The sequence below is a fragment of the Vipera ursinii genome, assembly GCF_947247035.1.
Source record: "Vipera ursinii genome assembly, chromosome: 11".
NCBI classification, from domain to species: domain Eukaryota; kingdom Metazoa; phylum Chordata; class Lepidosauria; order Squamata; family Viperidae; genus Vipera; species Vipera ursinii.
Window position 1 is genome coordinate 15,754,409 of NC_139524.1, and position 17,887 is coordinate 15,772,295.

The 17,887-nt window shown below is 48.1% G+C and overlaps 1 protein-coding gene across 12 annotated transcripts in view; it reads left to right on the top strand.

Annotated features, from left to right (window-relative positions):
• Positions 1 to 3,163: 3,163 nt before the first annotated feature.
• Positions 3,164 to 17,887, top strand: part of GRAMD2A (GRAM domain containing 2A) — a gene marked incomplete at its 3' end in the record, with an annotated part of 31,134 nt that continues 16,410 nt past the window's right edge. For 9 of the 12 annotated variants that reach the window (XR_014493505.1, XR_014493506.1, XR_014493507.1 and 6 more), the window contains exon 1: positions 11,444 to 11,498. Coding sequence is in view for 6 of the 12 variants with exons in the window: in XM_083371221.1 (XP_083227347.1) it covers positions 11,467 to 11,498 (32 nt within the window). Of the gene's footprint in view, positions 3,374 to 11,443; positions 11,499 to 11,545; positions 12,122 to 13,200; positions 13,657 to 17,887 lie in introns of those variants that run through there. The other 3 variants (XM_083371222.1, XM_083371219.1, XM_083371216.1) reach the window with 3 other exon arrangements.

The window sequence follows — 17,887 nt, forward strand, 5'->3', positions numbered from 1 at the left end:
ATATATATATATATATATATATATATATTCACAGTGGGTGGGTTCAGGAATAGATTGCTCTGGTTTTGACAGCATAGGAAGACTTGGAGGGGGGGAAAACACCATTTTTTTTCCTCATGAAACTTAACACAGGTGAGCCAGGCCACCGAAATTATTCCCATCCTTGCACTCCACCCAACCAAAGCTACCCAGGGTTGCTTGTGCTGCTGTTGTTGAGTTGTCTTGTGTTCAAGTTGAGCCATACTTCCTGACAGTGCACTCTGTAACTCTATATACGTTACCTGCTGCTAAGAGATGGATCGTCAGAAGCCACTTTGTACATCAATAAAGCAGAGTTCAACCCATCCTTTCCTCTTTGAAGTTTGAACGTTGTCTATGGGGTCGAGATGGGTCGGACACGACTTCGCAACTAACAACAACAAAAACACACAGCTGAGTTGCTGCGCTGCATGGGAAATGGATCGGGGGGGGGGCTGAACTTCCCTTTTGCAATAATAGTAGAAATTGAGCCCAGCGTCTTTCCTTTCACACCTCAAATAGCAATAGATACTTTTTTGGGGGGGGAGTTGGGATGGAAAATGCAACTTTTATGTGCAATCCTGTAAAATAAGCCTCTTACTATTGCTTAGCATGTATAGTTTAGCTTTGGGGTTGTTGGTTTTTTTGCACATAACAATGGAAGACAATAAAGCCATTAGGAATTCCTGTTATTTCATCTTAAGTTTATACACTTTGCCAAAATGTGTAGTTAATAGTAGTGAAAATAGTTGCCAACTTAAAGTTGCAGAAATAGAGATGGGTATTGCAAAAGCCTGCTCAACCAGCGGTGAACAGCCTCCCATAAAAGAGCCAAGGTTGCCTATCCGTGCCCTAGGGGGGGGGAAAAACCCTCAATTCTTGACAGAAGAGGCAGGAATTCCAGAGAACAGCTGCCCTGTGGAGGTGTGCCTGCACAGTAGGACTTACTCCAGGGATCTCTTAATGAGGCTGTTCGTGCTTTGTGGCTCCCAGCGGAAGCCAACAACCTCTCTTGTAAAGGCAGCACATCATCTCTTGGCTCTGAAGGTTTTGGTGCAGCAAAGAAGTTGTGTGACTTGCGGGTACCCGTAGCCAACTGCCATGCAACCCCTAATTTTTAAAAACCCTGGTAACCGGTCCCCTGCCACCTTTCTTTCACCTCAAATGACCTTCCAAGCAGGGGTAGGCAACCTTGGCTCTTTCATGACTCAGGAATTCTGGGAGTTGAAGTCCACGAGTCATAAAAGAGCCAAGGTTGCCTACCCCTGGCTTATAGCAATCTGTTTTATTCTTTTGTAGGACCTTAGATGGGTTCCCAGAGACAAAAAAACCTATGGTAGAAACGAGCTTTGCAAGGCAACATGCCCATTATTTGACTCTTTACAAAATTAAAAAAAGGGACAAGAATTTGTGGATTATATTAGGGCTCCAACGAAGCAGCTTCGCTGCTTCTGCTTAAGAAGGAATTATTTACTATCTGCTGCGTAGGGCATCCTCCCTCAGGGATTATGTATGTGCTTAAATGCAGCAAGAGCACAATTGGGATCAGAAATTCCATAGTTAAGGAAGGCGATTAAGTGAGTGGCGCCCAGCTTTATCACGTTTTTTTCCCCATGGTGGTTAAGCGGATCACTAACTATTAAGTGAATCAGGCAGTCATTATGCAAATCTATCGACTTTGCCAGCTGGGCCACCAAATGACTCCAGAATGGTGGAATTATTATAAATGCTGCCCTTTGCCAAGTGCCTCAGTTATGATCCTGGGAGCATGGGGCTTTGCAACGGTTGTAAATGCGAGGACTGTGCCACTGTAACTTTAAAAGGTTGCTACGCTAATAATTGTAAATTATTAAATACGTAAACTGCACTACACAGCCCAGCAGGATCCCAGGCTGCATGTTTTATTATTTCAAGGCTGCCAAGTGGCCATCTCCCCAAAGTTTTCCTCCTGCTGCTTGCCTTCAGACGTTGTGGGTGCTTCATCACTGGAGATTTTTAAGAAGAGACTGGACAGCCACTTGTCTGGAAAGGCGTAGGGTCTCCTGCTTGAGCAGGGGGTCGGACTAGAAGACCTCCCAGGTCCCTTCCTTCCAGCTCTATTCTGATTCTGATTCAGTTCGCCCTGGCCAAAGCTATTTCAGTGCCAGAAGCGGGCTTGCCCAGCCAGCGTTTCACGGAGTTCCTCTCCAAGGCAGACTCCCCAAAGGCGCCCAAACTACAAGGAAATGCAAATATTTAGCGATAAGCGGGAACATCCGGGAAGCTTCTCAGCCGGCCCGCAGGGCAGGGAGGAGGGATGGAGGCTCTCGTCTCGCCGGGAAGGACGGAGCATCTACGAACAGGAGGCTGCCGCAGGGTTGCGCGCTCACACAAGCACGCACCGAGGCAGCCGCGCCCGGGAGCTGCACCCGCGTTGACCCAGCCGGGCGCTTCTGGTCCCAGCGAGCCCAGACTGGGGAAAGCCAGCTGCGAGCGACCCGGGGCTCCGCGTGCCACGATCAGAGCCGGCGCACTGGAGCCGAGCACGTGACAAGCCCCGGGAGACTTAACCCGCGACAAGAGTGTCGTGGGAATGCAGCCTCGGGTCTTCTTTCCGGGGTTTTTTTTTGGGGGGGGGGTAGGGGGAAGGGTTGTGTTTTTTTTGCGGAGCCTTTTAAGGGCCAATTCTGCCGGGGGAGAAATCCCTTGCTATGTCTTAGGAGCGAGGGATCCTGCAAGCGGAGAAAGGGAGCAACCGTCCGGCGTTCCGCTGGCTTTACTTCAGCAATCTGAGTTGTGACCTTTTGCACGCTGGTCGGGGGCGTTGCATTGCAGGCCCTGCCGCAGCGGGGACTCTGCCCGAGAAGGAGCCGCTCAGCCAGCGCCGGCCTCCGGGGCGCCACCCGGTCCTCGGCAGGCAGCGGCCCCTTTAAGAGCGAAGGAGCCTTTTTTTGCCCCCCTCCTCCTTTCACAGGCCGGCTCGCCCCCTTTCTTGCTGGTGGGCGTGGCCTTGCGGGAACGGTGCTGGAAGGAGCCAATCGCGGTGCGAGGGCCTGCGGACCGCCGCCGCTCATAGGCTGCCGAGGGGGGCGGAGCCTGAGCCGGGCGATCGCGAGCCGCCGGGAGTGACGGCCTGCCGCGGGAGGGGAGGGGGGGCAGAGGCGATCGCGCGCCGCCGGGCAGGTATGCGAGTCGCCTCGTCCCCGTGTCGCCCGTTTCGTGGGAATGGGGCGTTCCGCGCGGCGGTGACTCGCGAGCCGGGAAAAGAGCTCCGGGGTTCAGCCGCGCTTCTGGATGGCGGGTTGGAGGGTCCTTATCCTGCTGCTGCCCCGAGGAAGCTGCGGAGCTGAGGGAACCGCCGCCGCCGCCTTTGTATGTACGTCGGAAGCTGGTGATTCGGGCAAACGACCTCCTTGCAGAAGCTCTACGGGTGCCTGGCTCTGTGTGGTCGTCGGAACCCCGCGGGCGGGAGGTAGACGCGTGTCGGGCAGGGAAGGGCTTCCCGTCTCGTGGGAAAGGAGCGCGGGTTACCCCGAGGAAGAGAGGCTCCTTTTCTCCTGCGGGCGTCTTTGCGCGGACTCGGAGGGGGGGTAGGGGAACTGGGTCGTTGGAGGCCGGCCCTGGCCCGAGGCTGCGAGCGCAAAGGCGGAGCAGGCGAGGAAAGGAGGTGTGGCGGGAAGAGGAAAGGGAGGCCAGCGCTGGTCCTTGGGTCGCCTTCCAGGAAAGCCTTGCGTTGCATCCGCCCTTCCAGCCATTCCCGGGCGAGCAGCATCCATACAACCGCGCCTGCACTCTTGCACCAATTCCCTGCTTAATCCTGGGGCGGCCCTGCTTAAGCTGGCCCACCTTGCAGGGTTATTGTGACAATGCAAGTGTGGAATTTTGCCCTGGGATGCAAGAGACCGTTAATGGGCACAGGATGCTGTTTACTGACTGGAGCACTTCCCCCCCCCCTTTTGGTCCCTTTTATTTTTATTTTATTTTAATTCCATTTATATCCCACCCTTCTCCGAAGACTCAGGGCGGCTTACAAGCTTAGCAGTAGCCTTCATTCTATGTATATGCCTGCTTATTAGGGCTTTCACACACACACCCAAGCGGCATTATTACAAAGTCAGCTTAATTGCCCCCAACAATCTGGGTCCTCATTTTACCTACCTCGGAAGGATGGAAGGCTGAGTCAACCTTGAGCCTGGTGGGACTCGAACCTGCACTAATGGCAGGCAGCTGGTGTTACTTAAGGAGGCATTAGCCCACTGCTCCACCAAGGCTCTTTGAGTCAGTGCAACTGCCTAGAAAACTTCCTGCAGCTTTGTGGGCAAGGTTTTTCCAGAAGTGGTTTGCCATTGCCTCCTTCCTAGGGCTGGGAGCAGGTGGCTGGCCCAAGATCCGTCCCACTGGCTTGGTGTCCCAGGCCGTACTAGAATTCTCCGTCTCCTGCTTGCTAGCCCTGAGGCCTTCACTGCTAGACCAGACTGGTTCTCTTGTAAGGCTTGTAAAAGAAGTAAAAGTCAGTTTCCTTGGTTCTTGGTTAGGAGAACAGCTTCTCGGCAAAACGTGACTTTAGAGGCCCAGTTCAGCTCCGCCGGTTCTAATGGAGAGAATTCCCTTTCTCCTAACTTCATTGACAAAACCTATTCATTTGGAATTGCTCTTTACAACAGATACAACTTTAATTCTGTCCAGTTGGGTGGGATTATGAAATCCCTCCTGGTGAGTGTTGGCAAATATTAAAGGGACGAGTAATCTCTGCCAGCTGTGTGGCATATATTTTTTTTTAAATAAAATTAGGCTGGCAAAGAATGCCGAACTCTTTAAGTAGATACAAAACAGCCATTTTTAGATGCCTGGCAGGGGTGTCTGCAGGGTAGGGTCAAAAAAGTCAAATGGCAACTGCAAGGGTGTCTGTGAAGCTTTGTCTGGTTTGCATGTACATTGCAGAGGTGGTTTTAATTTTAATTTTAATTTTTTTATTTATTTTAATCCCATTTATATCCCGCCCTTCTCCGAAGACTCCGGGCGGCTTACAATTTAAGCAAAAACCAATGTGCTTAGCAATAATGGTGGGTCTGTACTTTAAATTCTGGATTTTGTGCTTCGTTGCTCTGGGACTGCAAATAAATTCAATCCAGATATTATGAAACGTGCTATGCTATCTGTTTTCCCCGTTCCAGTAGTTAAGAAATTTAGGAATTGTAGTTTAGCATCAGAGGGGGTTTCCCACCGATGCCCCAAATCCTACTCTACTTTTTAAATTAATTTTTCTCGCAATCCAAGACATATGAATGTGCAAGGGGGGGGAGGGAGAAGAACCATTACAAAATTTGGCGAAGTTTGCCTCTTCCTTCAAGCTGACATCAAGACCCTTTTAAATAATTTGGAGGATACCAGCAAGTGTGTCTTTAAAGTGTTCCACCAGTTGTCATAGTTGATGCTTATCGGTCCTTAAAAACCGCATCCTCTCTTCCGGTTGGGCGAAGGAATGGGAGAGAATTGGCACCAGCTCTTTCCTTGCTCTTTCTCTTTTTCACAATCCTTTGTCTGCAATTATCAACCCGAACAAGGGTGGGGGAGGAAAGTATCTTGTTCAAGTTTTGGGTGTCCTAATTTCTGCTGAGAGAGGGACCCTCAACCTGGCCAAGCTGATTCCTGCCAAGAGGTTGCCCAGTTTGGCTCAGCCTGGGGTTGATGGGCCAAGTTGCAGACGGTGAGACCAATTCATCGGTGGGATCCCAAGTTGTGAGTGCCCCACCCCTGGACGTTTTCAAGCAGAGATAGGGCAGCCGTTTGTCTGGAATGGTATAGGTCAGGGGTCCCCAATCCCCAGTCCATGAACCAGTACCGGTCCACGGCATGCCAGCAACTGGTCCGCAAAAACAAGCAAAGCCCCATCCGCAGGATGCAGGCAGCACACATCATCATCAACAACAACCATTAGTGCCAGTCAATTTGAGTGTTCAGTTGACTGAGTTTCATGTTTTATGAATAAAAGTTTTATAATAATTATATGTTACTGATACGTAAGGGTGTAGGTCTACATGTGTTGTATATAATATGTTTTAAAGGTGTGTTAGATATGTGTACACTGACAGGAAGCGACTAAATTTCATTTTTAATGTGTGCTATTGTGCCCACGGGGAAAAAAATGACAATAAAGGTTACCTAATGATCTAACCTAAAACCACACCCTCTCCGGTCCGTGGAAAAATGTCTCTCCAGGTAACCGGTCCCTGGTGCCCGAAAGGTTGGGGACCCCTGGTGTAGGTACTCCTCGAATTACAGCCGCAACTGAGCCCAAAATTTATGTTGCTATGGGAGGCATTTGTTCAGTGGTTTATGCCCCATTTTACGACCTTTCTTGCCACAGTTGTTAAGTGAATCACTCCAGTTGTTAGTAACACAGTTGTTAAACAAACCTGGCTCCTCCATTGACTTTGCTTGTCAGAAGGTCGCAAAAGGGGATCACATGACTCCCGGGGACACTGAAACCGTCATAAATGTGAGCCAGTTGCCAGGCATCCAAATTTTGATCACATGACCAGGGGGATGCTGCAATGGTTGTAAGTATGAAAAGCGGCCACAACTTAACTTTATTCAGTGCCGCTGTCATGGTCGCTAAACAAACTATTGTAAGTTGAGGACTACCTATGTAGGGCCTCCAGCTCGAGCACAAGGTTGGGCTAGAAGACCTCCAGGGTCCCTTCCAATCCTGTTATTCTGCATTCTGCTCTGCTTTCCAATGGTTTGACTTATGGCCGTGAGTGGCTGCTTTCTTTGCCTCCTCTTGATGTTTTCCCTCCTGGCTGAAGATGCTTCTTGTTCCCAGCTGGCTTCAGAATAGGCTTTGTGAGTTGCTAGTCCTCTTGACTTCTTTGCGCAGAACTGGTGGGGTGGGCTTTTGTTTTGCCGCCTTGCAGATCCATCTCTGCCCGTTAGGACAAAATGTCGAGGTTTTTTTTTTCCTCTTCTCTTGTGCCACTTGGGCATCTCAGTTCATTGGGATGGGTTGGTCTTCTTCCTGTTGGCAGGAATATCTCTTTGGAGCAGAGGCGTTCTCCCTGAGCAGATCAGGAACGTGAGAAACTGGGACATCGCACAGCCTTGAAATTGGGAGGTGGGGGGGGGTCTGTGCAGGCTGGCATCAGAGGGGTGGGTCTCTTTGCCCTGGATCCATCTCAGCCATTTGTCCCTATGCTGAATGTAGCCTTGTTTCTGGCACCACACAGAGAAGAGGCAGCATCTTGGCTTAGAGCAGGGGTCGGCAACCTCGGCTCTTTTATGACTCGTGGACTTCAACTCCCAGAATTCCTGAGCCAGCATAGCTGGCTCAGGAATTCTGGGAGTTGAAGTCCACGAGTCATAAAAGAGCCGAGGTTGCCGACCCCTGGCTTAGAGGCTGCCCATCACACGAAATAAAATCTTCCCTTTTGACCAGCCGGATTTGATTCTCTGATCCTGGCAATCGGGTAGATTCTTGTGCCATCTTCCTCTCTCTCAGAGGAACCCAACAGCGGGCACCTTTTAAAGCACAGGGTGGGTCAGGAATTCTGGGAGTTGAAGTCCACAGGCCATAAAGGGCCCATGGTTCCTGGCTTTAAAGACAGTCAGAAATCTGGCTAAGAAAAGCCCTGTGCCCCACTGGGAGAACACAGATGTGAGCTGGGACTGTGAATCAGTGAGAAGTACAGATAGATAATCTTAAACAGTGTGCCAAGCAGCGCTGTGAGTTATTTATAAAAATAATTAAGGCAAGATATAAATACATTTGACTTTGCAGGCCATACACTGCCTACAACCGTCTCTAATCTGGTAGCTTAAATTTTTCTTCCAAGATTCTCCTTGTCCCCTCTTCATTTCCTGCGGTCCCTTTACAAGCCTGATTAGAAAATACTCGTGTAACACTTCCTGACCGGGGGTTTATGGCCATTCAGGACAAATCTCAACGTTTTATTGCTCCTGTTTGGAACAGACTTTGGCTGTGTACACTGCTTGCTGTTCTCTCTCTCCACCCCCACCCCGCCACTTCTGCTATAAAAGGAGCTTTTGAAGTGGCGCCTTCGAACTTGTACAGTTTTGAATAGCCCGTTGCTCAGGCCAGCTAGCCAGGCCAAGCCCGGGACAAGGAAATGGGATCCCTTTTGAGGGGAAGCATGCAACGGCACGAGACACGGCGGGGGGGGGGAGGATTGTGGCAAGTTGTAACCCTCCTTTGTGAATTTGAGGTTAGGTTGTAGCTGATGGGCCGAGGTCAGTTGCCTGCTGCGTGTCTGGAGGACCATAGTTGGAGGGCTTTGAGGAAAGACCCAACCCTCTGGGGTCTGTGACAGTTTGCCACATCCAGCTTGCCACGGCCACCTTCCACGGCCAACTCACTGCGGGTTGCAACCCTTAATATCCAAGAAATGGTGGGGTAGAATCTTTAGAGAAAGGATGCAAAAGGAGGGACAGAAGGAAATGTGCATGGCAAAAATTATTTATTTTAAATAACGAAAGTGAAATTAAATTAAACTGAATTGTTTACTTGTCCTGCAGCAAGCTGTCCCATTCGGGTCCTCTGTGGGTCACAGAGGGGGGAGCAGATAGCCTGACCGTTGAATGGTTGGGCTACGATGGCTGGAGTCTTCTCCTAGCTAGCCTGACTCGTAAGGTGGGCTTCTTGGAATTTTGGTTTAGCAACAGCCCCTCTCTGAGGAAGAAGGTCTGTTTAGACCAGGGGTCTCAGCCAGCGTGCCTGGCTGAGGAACTCTGGGAGTTGAAGTCCACAAGTCATAAAAGGGCCAGGTTTGAAGACCCCTGGTTTAGACATATAAATAAAGCAAATCAATAAATAAAACCACCCTCCTCTTGAATGGAGATACCAGCCCAAATCTGGTATCTTTTATGGCTTTTAATAAATCACCAATAGAAAAATGTTCCATACATGAGTAGGAAGAATTTTTTGACTGAAAGAGACCGGCTTGATCTCTGAGGGGTGGAGAGGGAGGGGTGCAAAAGAGAAACAAAACAGATGATCAAGATTATGCTTCTTGTTATGTTTTTAATCAGCTTTTCCTCTCTGGCGCCCCCAAAATGTGGTGTTTTCCCCCCCTTCCAAACGATGTTTTAGAGCACATTGTTTCTCAACCGTAACTATTTACAAGTAAGCGGACTTCAACTCCCAGAATTCCCCAGCCAGCCGTGATTCTGGGAATTGAAGTCCGCCTGTCTTAAAAGTTGCCAGGCTTGAGAAACCTTATGGCCTTGGTAACTTTGAAATCTTACTAGTTAGGGTTTCTTAGACTGAACAAGCCAGCTTTGTCCTGCATTATGAGAGGGAACGAGGTGAACAGATGCTGGTCTCCTAAATCAGGACAAATTTGCCTTCTGGTGGAAAAAAAACATGTCATTTTTTTTAAGCCTTGTCATTTAAGCCTTGATATCTCTCTGAAATATTCCATGCCTTGTTTGGTTTAGGATAGGACAGGGGTAGGCAACCTTGGCTCTTTTATGACTCGTGGACTTCAACTCCCAGAATTCCTGAGCCAGCAGGCTCAGGAATTCTGGGAGATGAAGTCCACGAGTCATAAAAGAGCCAAGGTTGCCTACCCCTGGGATAGGATGTAGAGAGAGCAGCAAAAGAAAACCCTGGTGCACGGTTGTCCTTTTGAGCTCATGGTGTTTCATGTGTGCATTTCATAAGACTCCTGTCCACCTCTCAACATTGGGGCTCTTACTTAAAGAGCGGGCTACCCTAGATTGGTTGGGGCCTGGTGAAATTTCCAGGTGGACATAGAGCCGTTGGGAACCTCTGCTGGGTGCTGCTTAGGGCAATGTGAGCATTGCCACGTGGATCTTCTTCTCGGGTCAAAACTCTGGTGTCAAAATCCTTCCTCCTTGCTGGCTGAGAGCCTGGGAAAGGAGCAATGAAGCTTTTGTGGCCAGGGAGCTTACTTCTTAGCAATCAGCCCTGAATAGCCCTTTGTTTAATTTTTTCTAAAAGCAAAAGGAACTAAGGAAGCCTCCAGGTGCCCTGAATAGGCTCTGAGCTGAGCTGCAAGCCTTAAAGACCCCCTCCTGCTCCCCCCCCCCGCATTCAAAGCTGTAGAATGAGGCTACTATCTTTTTCTTTCCTTCTGGATCAGGGGTCAGCAACCTGAAACAGTGAAAGAGCCACTCGGAACCATTTGCCTCACAAAAGGAAAAACTGGGAGCCGCAAAAAATGTGTGCGCATGCGCGTACATGCGTGCATGTGCAGAACAGGGTTTGACTGAAGAGTGGAGCCAAGGCGAGATATGCACCTACCCTGCATATTTGAATTGATTGATTGAACTTTTTTTAGTCCCACTTATTTTATTTTTTTTTGGACTGCACATGGCAGAGGACTGGGAGCCGCAGGAGACGGCTGAAAGAGCTGCATGCGGCTCCGGAGCCGCGGGTTGCAGACCTGTGTTCTGGATGCTAAATTCATTTTCACAGGCTTAGCACTCCTCTTGTTTCTTACCTGGCCCCTCTCCTGGGGGGGTGGTGGAATTGTACCCCCTTTTACATCCTCTGTTTCAACACCACCATCTTGAGAGGCTCCACTTTTAAAATATTTTGGTATTTAGGAAACTCACTAAAATAACGGGAGACAAAGCGCTCCATAAGTGCATTTATTTCGTACTGTCTCTCTCTTTCCACATAGTTGCTCGCTTCAAAAGGAGAGACTTAGTGGACATTTTCTAGGCCTGCGCAAAATTGAGTTCAAACAAGTTTGGATTTAGAACAGAATGTTCTTATCCCACTGAAAAGTTCCAGACCAACTCCATCCGTTCGGGAAGAGTTTTGAGCTCAAAACTGCTCTATTTTGAATCTGAAAGTGACATTTTCAGCTTGGAATGATCCCAAAATATTTGGGACAGCAGCCTGTTGATAGGGCTTTTGAATTCCTAACATTTTGGAGGTTGCTACTGCTTCGTTCCGATGCAAAGATCGAATGTTGTAATATCACAGAGCCAAATGAAGGTCACAAGTGTTGAGCATTGTTTTGGTGTGCAGTATTTTATTTATATTTGTAATAGCTCTGGGGTCCCTCTACTCCCTCCCCCCAATAACCTGCATATCACCATAATTAGATTCTGTGTCCAGACTCAGAAATTAAAATACATCTCATAAACTAAACATTATTTTCATGTGGATGGATTCGGGACGTTAAATGTCCCTCTCCAACTTTATTCTCTTTTGTCTGCGTGTAATGAGGACACAGTCCTGTATTTTTATACCTTCTCTCTGGAGCGCTCGCTCCCCAGGTGCGTGTTGTTCTTACACTCCAAATTTCCTCTTACCAAAAGCTGCCCACCAGTGAGCAGTTTAAGGAGATCACTTTGATGCTGCAAGATTGAAGGCTGACTTGCTAAGAATGCCTCATTTGTCAGTTGCCAGCTTCCTGATTTGCACCTTGTCTAACTGGACTTCCTTGGCTGTAGCTGAGCAGTTGAGTCCAGAGAGGGATGGCAGCACAGCGTACCTTGATGTGGGGCTGGTAAGAAACAGCATGTTGGAAAGAGACCTCCTCGGCTCCTGTTTCTTTCCAAAATTCCTGAGGGTCGTAGGATTGAAAAGTCAAGAGATTTTCTAGTTGCAAAGTGTCTTGAGTTAGCTCAAAGTTGCAAGGATGGCATGAATTGGCGAATCTGGGCACACAGCAGTGGGAGAAGGACAGAAGACCACGGCGGAAGAAAGGCTGACTTTGGGTAGAATTTTTGCAACCCCCCTAGACTAGGCTAAAGTGAGATTGTTTGATCTGGGGTTCAAGGTTTTATGAAAAACCCAGCCAGGTGTTTTTTAGTATGTTTTGCAGGCCGGACATTCCGTTAAATGAAAGCGTTGGATTTTATTATACACGAGTACAGCAATTAACCTGGGTTTATAGGGGAAGCATTTTCTCTAAGCACAAGTTTCCTGTTAGACTTGTAAAGTTGTATTCAGAGCAACTTTTAACATTTGCTTAAGGTGTGCTTTAGTATTTATGGGGATAAAGGTAAAGGTTCCCCCGCACATGTGTGCTAGTCGTTTCCAACTCTAGGGGCCGGTGCTCATCTCCGTTTCAAAGCCGAAGAGCCAGCGCTTGTCCGAGGACGTCTCCATGGTCATGTGGTCTTCCGGGTGAGGTTCAAGGTTTTGGTTATGATCTTTAAGTCCTTACATGGCATGGGTCCGGGATACCTCGAGGACCACCTGCTGCCGGCGTCAACTCCCCTCCGCCCTGTGCGTGCCCACAGAGAGGGCCTCCTCAGGGTGCCTCCGGTTAGGGAATGTCGACTGGTGGCCCCCAGGGGGAGGGCCTTCTTTGTGGGCGCTCCGGCGTTATGGAACCAACTGCCGGTTGAGCTCTGGATGGCATCGGACCTTCGCTCCTTCCGGCGCGGGCTGAAGACCCACTTATTTGAACTAGCTGGTCTGGCCTGATGGGGAATATTAGGGTTTTTTAATGGGTTTTTTACTGTTTTTACTGTTATTGTATTTTAATTGGGCATTTGTTTAATCTCTTTTTAATTTTTGTATTGTTATTTATATATGCCCTGTTAACCACCCTGAGTCCTTCGGGAGAAGGGCGGTATAGAAATTGAATAAATAATAATAATAATAATAATAATAATAATAATAATAATAATAATAATAATAATAATAACTAGACGCCAAAGGCGCACGGAACGCTGTTACCTTCCCACTGTAGTGGTCCCTATTTTTCTACTTACATTTTTACGTGCTTTCGAACTGCTAGGTTGGCAGAAGCTGGGACGAGTAACAGGCGCTCACTCTGTTACGTGGCACTCGGGATTTGACCCGCCAAACTGCCGACCTTCTGATTGACAAGCTCAGCGTCCTAACCCACTGAGCCACCGCGTCCCTATTTATGGGGATAGATACTGGTAACTCTCTCTTTAGCTGGCAAGGGATTCAGATGTATACTTTTAAGCATATCTTCATCCTTGATGTAATTTTGCTTGCCTGGCGGGTCAGGCTAGACCACCGTGGCAGGTGTGCCCATTTGAGGGGTTGTTTTTTCCCCCCCCCTTTCTGTTATAATTTAAGTTATTCCTTCTGGAATGGACAAAGTGAGGCTGAGCATCCTTTGGATGTACCACATGTTCTCTTTATTTTTATTATTGTCGGATCCAACTCTTTCTAACCTGGCTCTTCCCCCCCCCCCCATTTTGCTCTTGAGAATTGCCAGCTGAAAATGCACTCAAACAAATGTTTCCCTTTTGTGAGGGCAGCTGAAAATCCACATAAGTCTGAGCAGGACTTCTGTTCCAGCACAGCTCCCAGCAATGACACTGAAGTTTGACTGGGATAGTCAAACCACTGGGACCAGATGCCATCTTAAACCATGGGGTATTGATGAATCCTAGGGAGGATCGCCAGTCGGGTTTATTGGATGGGCAAAGCTTTAATGGAGATCTGGAAATCAGCAAAGAGGCTGATTTCCTCCATCACCTGTTATTTCAGCATGTAGGGTTTTTTTTATTGATTTTATTTATTTAGGTTGACACTCCAAGTTGTAAAAGAGGAAGTAAAGAAGGAATTTATTTACATTTTATTCTACCCTGCCTTTATTATTTTTGTAACCCGGGGAACGTGTCTTAAGATTTCTTCCTCCTTCCTTCTCCTATTTTCTCCACGACAACCCTGCTAAGGTGAGTTGGGCTGAGAGGGAGAGGGAGAGGAACTAACCCAAAGTCATCCAGCCAGTGACTTTGAATCTTCAGGGTTTTTTTAAGAGTGCCATACAAACAGTGCATACAAAAATTAAAATGGAATAACTCCAGAAAACAAGAAAATGGAAAGAGAAAGTAAAGGAGAGGAAGAAAAAAAAACACAGGACAAGGGGTGAAATTTAGGAGTTGCAAAGGGAAGTCAAGAGTGATTTTGTCTGCAAAATGCAAATCAGCATTCTGGGTTAGAAGGGCTTTGATCCTGGGGGGGGGGTTCATCTTCCATCTGTCTGCCTTTTTTCTGCTTTCTATTTTTTCTACTTTTATTTGCCTTCCACACTAAGATTTGGCACAGAAGGTAGAACAACAGCTTTTTTGAGTTGGCTGTCAAGTAGGTTAGGCTTTTTTTTTAGTTAAGTGTCGCACGAGTCTCCTTGGTGCTGTTTAGTGCAAGGCCACAAGAAAAAATCCAGTCTGTGGCCCAGGAAAAGCTGCTTTTACTCTGAATTTTGAGACTCCCCTTGTTAAGGGCTTGTCCAGTTGCTGGGGAGCACAAACAGGGTTTCATTGCGTTGGTCTGTAGGCAAAAGGCCTAAAACGAACTTGCGGAACAAAAAAAATTGAAGGGACTCTTCGTGTCTAGTGGAATTTAATTCAGGACCAGCCCAGGTGCTTTTGTGCTTGGTAAAAAAGGAAGCAGAAGAGAAAATATTTATCAGGTTACAGTGACGTGGGCTTTCAGTGATTTTTCTTCCCCAGGGAAAGAGATTTAGTCTCCTGGGGCTGACCTGTCAGCCAGAGCTTCCAAAAATAAAGAATACAGATCAGGCTTCAGACCAGGAAGTCGACTTTCCCCCTCAGACGCCATTATTTTTGCCTCCTCACAAAGTCAGATTTGTGAGATTCATGTAGATCAATGTTTGTCAACCTTGGCAACTTTTAAGAGGTTTGGACTTCAACTCCCAGAATGCCCCAATCCTAGCAGTAGCAATTTCCAGATACATCAATGTCAACCCTGAGAATTCTCAGCAATTGCCGTGCTGAGGCATTCTGGGAGTTGAAGTCCACCGGAAGGCATCCAGCTTAGGAAAAGCTGGGATATTGTTTAATATTCTTGCCCTTCCATATGCGGTAGCCCCGTAATCCTTAGGTGAGGGAAGGCCTCTTCCCCTCCAAAAAACTACAGGATGCTAGTGCCTCACAAATTGCAATTAAGCCTTAAGTCTCCCCTATAAAACCACTTTAGTAGATTTTGGCTTGCAGTTTTCTGTCTGTTGTCTAAGTTTCCAAATTGCAACTGTCTCACTCTTCCTTGATTCCAGTCTTGGTTCGCATCCTGGCCCAGGAAGGTTGGTTGACTAAGTCCAGCCCAATCTTTCTTTTCCTTCCCCCATTTACAGGATGAGCTGGGCGTGATTCCTATTGATGCATAGTAGCTAAAATTAGCCAAGGAGGAGGTTGACCCCAAAATAGCTGCAAACATTCCAAGAAGAATTTCATTGCTCAAGATCAAAAAGCTTCTGACCTCTTTCTGTAGCCACCTCCTTTCCAAACCCCTGTTATGAAGATCGTATCATGTATAGCAGAGACGAGTTTCCGATGCAGTCTGGGCTGGAAATCTGTGACCTTTTTTTTTTAATTGCTTTGCTAAATAGTCTCTGATCTCCCAGCCGAGGTGATGTGGGCTGAGCAGGGCTGCCTGCAAGAGCCTTGGCTGCCCCTGGTGTATTGCAGTCAGGAGCGACATCGGAAACGGCGGCAAGCAAATAAAACAAAATTTGTTTTCTTTTTTCATTCCTATGTCTGTTTTCCTTGTGTGTCGTGTCATTTCCCTTGATTATGAACCAAAGGGCAAGGGACGTTTTCTCTGGGAGATGGAGTCTGGCTGGAGAATTCCGGGAGGGATAGTCCACACGTGGTTGCCAAGCTTGAGAAATGCTGCTCTTGTGAATCCTGCCCTGAGCAGGGACTGGGACTAGATGACCTCTAAGGCACCTTCCAACTCAAGACTCTGTGATTCTAACAAGGATGGAGCGAGTCAGGTTGTTCCCCAGGCCAAACTCTGCTGCTGAGAACTGTTTGCAGGTAGTTCGTAATTTACCACCTTTCCTTTAGTGTTCAAAGCTACAATGGCAGTGAAAAAAGGGAGATTTATGAGCTGATTCCCTTCTGCCCTCTGGCGTGGTGCATGCAGTAAGCAGGATTAACAGCACACACCACAAAACAGCTTTGTTTGTTCCCTCTGGGGTATTTATTTGCATTTCCTTTTTAATTTTCTCAAAGGGCTGCTGTTGCTTGCAGGAATCAAGGCATTTTTGGCTTAATGAGAGAGCCTTCCTGAACATCGGTTCATGTCACCCCCAGGCTTGAAAGAGTGGCTGAGATGCATTGCAAGGGGGTCTCTTTTGCCCTCTTAAAGTGTGCCTGTGTGCGTTTGGGTGTTGTGGTGTCCCCCTCTGGATGCCTAACCTAGAGGAATTGGGGCTGAATGAGAGAGCTGCATTCTTCCACCCCCACACCCCCTCCTGTCCTCCTCCGCACTCTTCCATCTATGCCCTGACCTAGTTTGAAGCACAGTGCAAGGAGGGTTGAGAACGCAATGGGTGGGGTGGGGGGGAGAGGAATAAGGTTATGAGTGCTGGTTGCCTAGACAAACAATCCAAGGAGCTTTATAAGCGGCAGCTCAGTCTCTCCTGCAAACAGCATTAAACATTTTTTTGATGGCTGAAGGCGTGCTCCTGCTGTTTTTTCTCAGGAAAGCATGGGTGCTCTCCTGAGAAGAGGGGTGGGGGTGAAGGCATATACAGTGGAGGAAAAAAGCAATCGGAAGAGCCAGTGCATGGCTTGGGAATTCTGGGAGTTGAAGTTCACACGTCTTCAAATTGCTAAGAACCAATCTAGAACCAAGGAGAAAATTCCTGACAGGGATGATAATGTTCACTGCATCTCTGAAGGCTTTCAAAAAGAGACTGGATGGACAACCACTTGTCTGAAATGGTCTAGAGGGCAAAGGTCCCCAACCTTTCGGGCACCAGGGACCTGTTCCGTGGAGAGAGGTTTTTCCGCGGACTGGAGGGTGCGTGGTTTTGTGTGCTGCCTGCATCCCACGGATGGGGTTTTGCTTGTGTGTGCGGACCAGTTGCTGGCATGCCACGGCCCGGTACTGGTCCACGGAATGGGGGTTGGGAACCCCAGGTCTAGGGTCTCCTGCTTGAGCAGGGGGTTGGACTAGAAGACCTCCAAGGTCCCTTCCAACTCTATTATTCTATGTTCTATCTCCGAATGATCTCTAAACGGATGGTTACAAGTCAAGGACTACATGATGTTATCCATTCAGTTGTGTCCAACTCTTGGCAATTCTGTGGACCAGGTGTTCTCCACGTCTTCCGATCTTGCATCGATTCTTTTGAGTTGTTCTATGCTCTATCAGCTTTGGCACACCCACCAAGTCCTTTGACAGCCTGGTTTGCTTTTACCGCTAACTCTTCAGAACATAATGGCTTTCTCGAGTGAATTTTCTCTGCGTGACAGAGCCAAAGTAAGTGAGATGTACTTACTTTGACAGTGAGGACAATTAGTCAGTGGATCGGCTTGCCTCCAGAAGTTGTGGGTGTTCATTCACTGGAGGTTTTTGGGAAGAGATTGGATGTTTGTCTGGAATGGTGTTCAGGTCCGTCACAATCTATCCCAAACCTGGTCCTTCAGCTCTTCCAATGATGCCCCCACAGCCATTGTAACCAAGCCCACCCACCTTGTTGGTAGTTGTTCTCACCTTCTCTTTCCTTCCAACTTTCCCAGCCGTTGAGCTTTCTCCAGAGAGCTGGTTCTTCGGATAAGCTGTCCAAAGTAGGACAATTTATGTTCTCTCCCAAATAAACCTTCCATTCTGCCTGTGAATCAACCCGAAAGGCTTTGCTTGGGGCAGGGGTAGGCAACCCTGGCTCTTTTATGACTCGTGGACTTCAACTCCCAGAATTCCTGAGCCAGCTGCGCTGGCTCAGGAATTCTGGGAGTTGAAGTCCACGAGTCATAAAAGAGCCAGGGTTGCCTACCCCTGGTCTAGTTTAATGAAGAGAAGGACGAGGGGGGGGGACGTGATAGCAGCGCTCCATAAAAGAGCCAAGGTTGCCTACCCCTGACTTGGGAGAAGAAGAGAGTTTCCTAAAACCTTAAACCAGGGGTCTTCAAACTCGGCCCTTTTATGCTTTGTGGA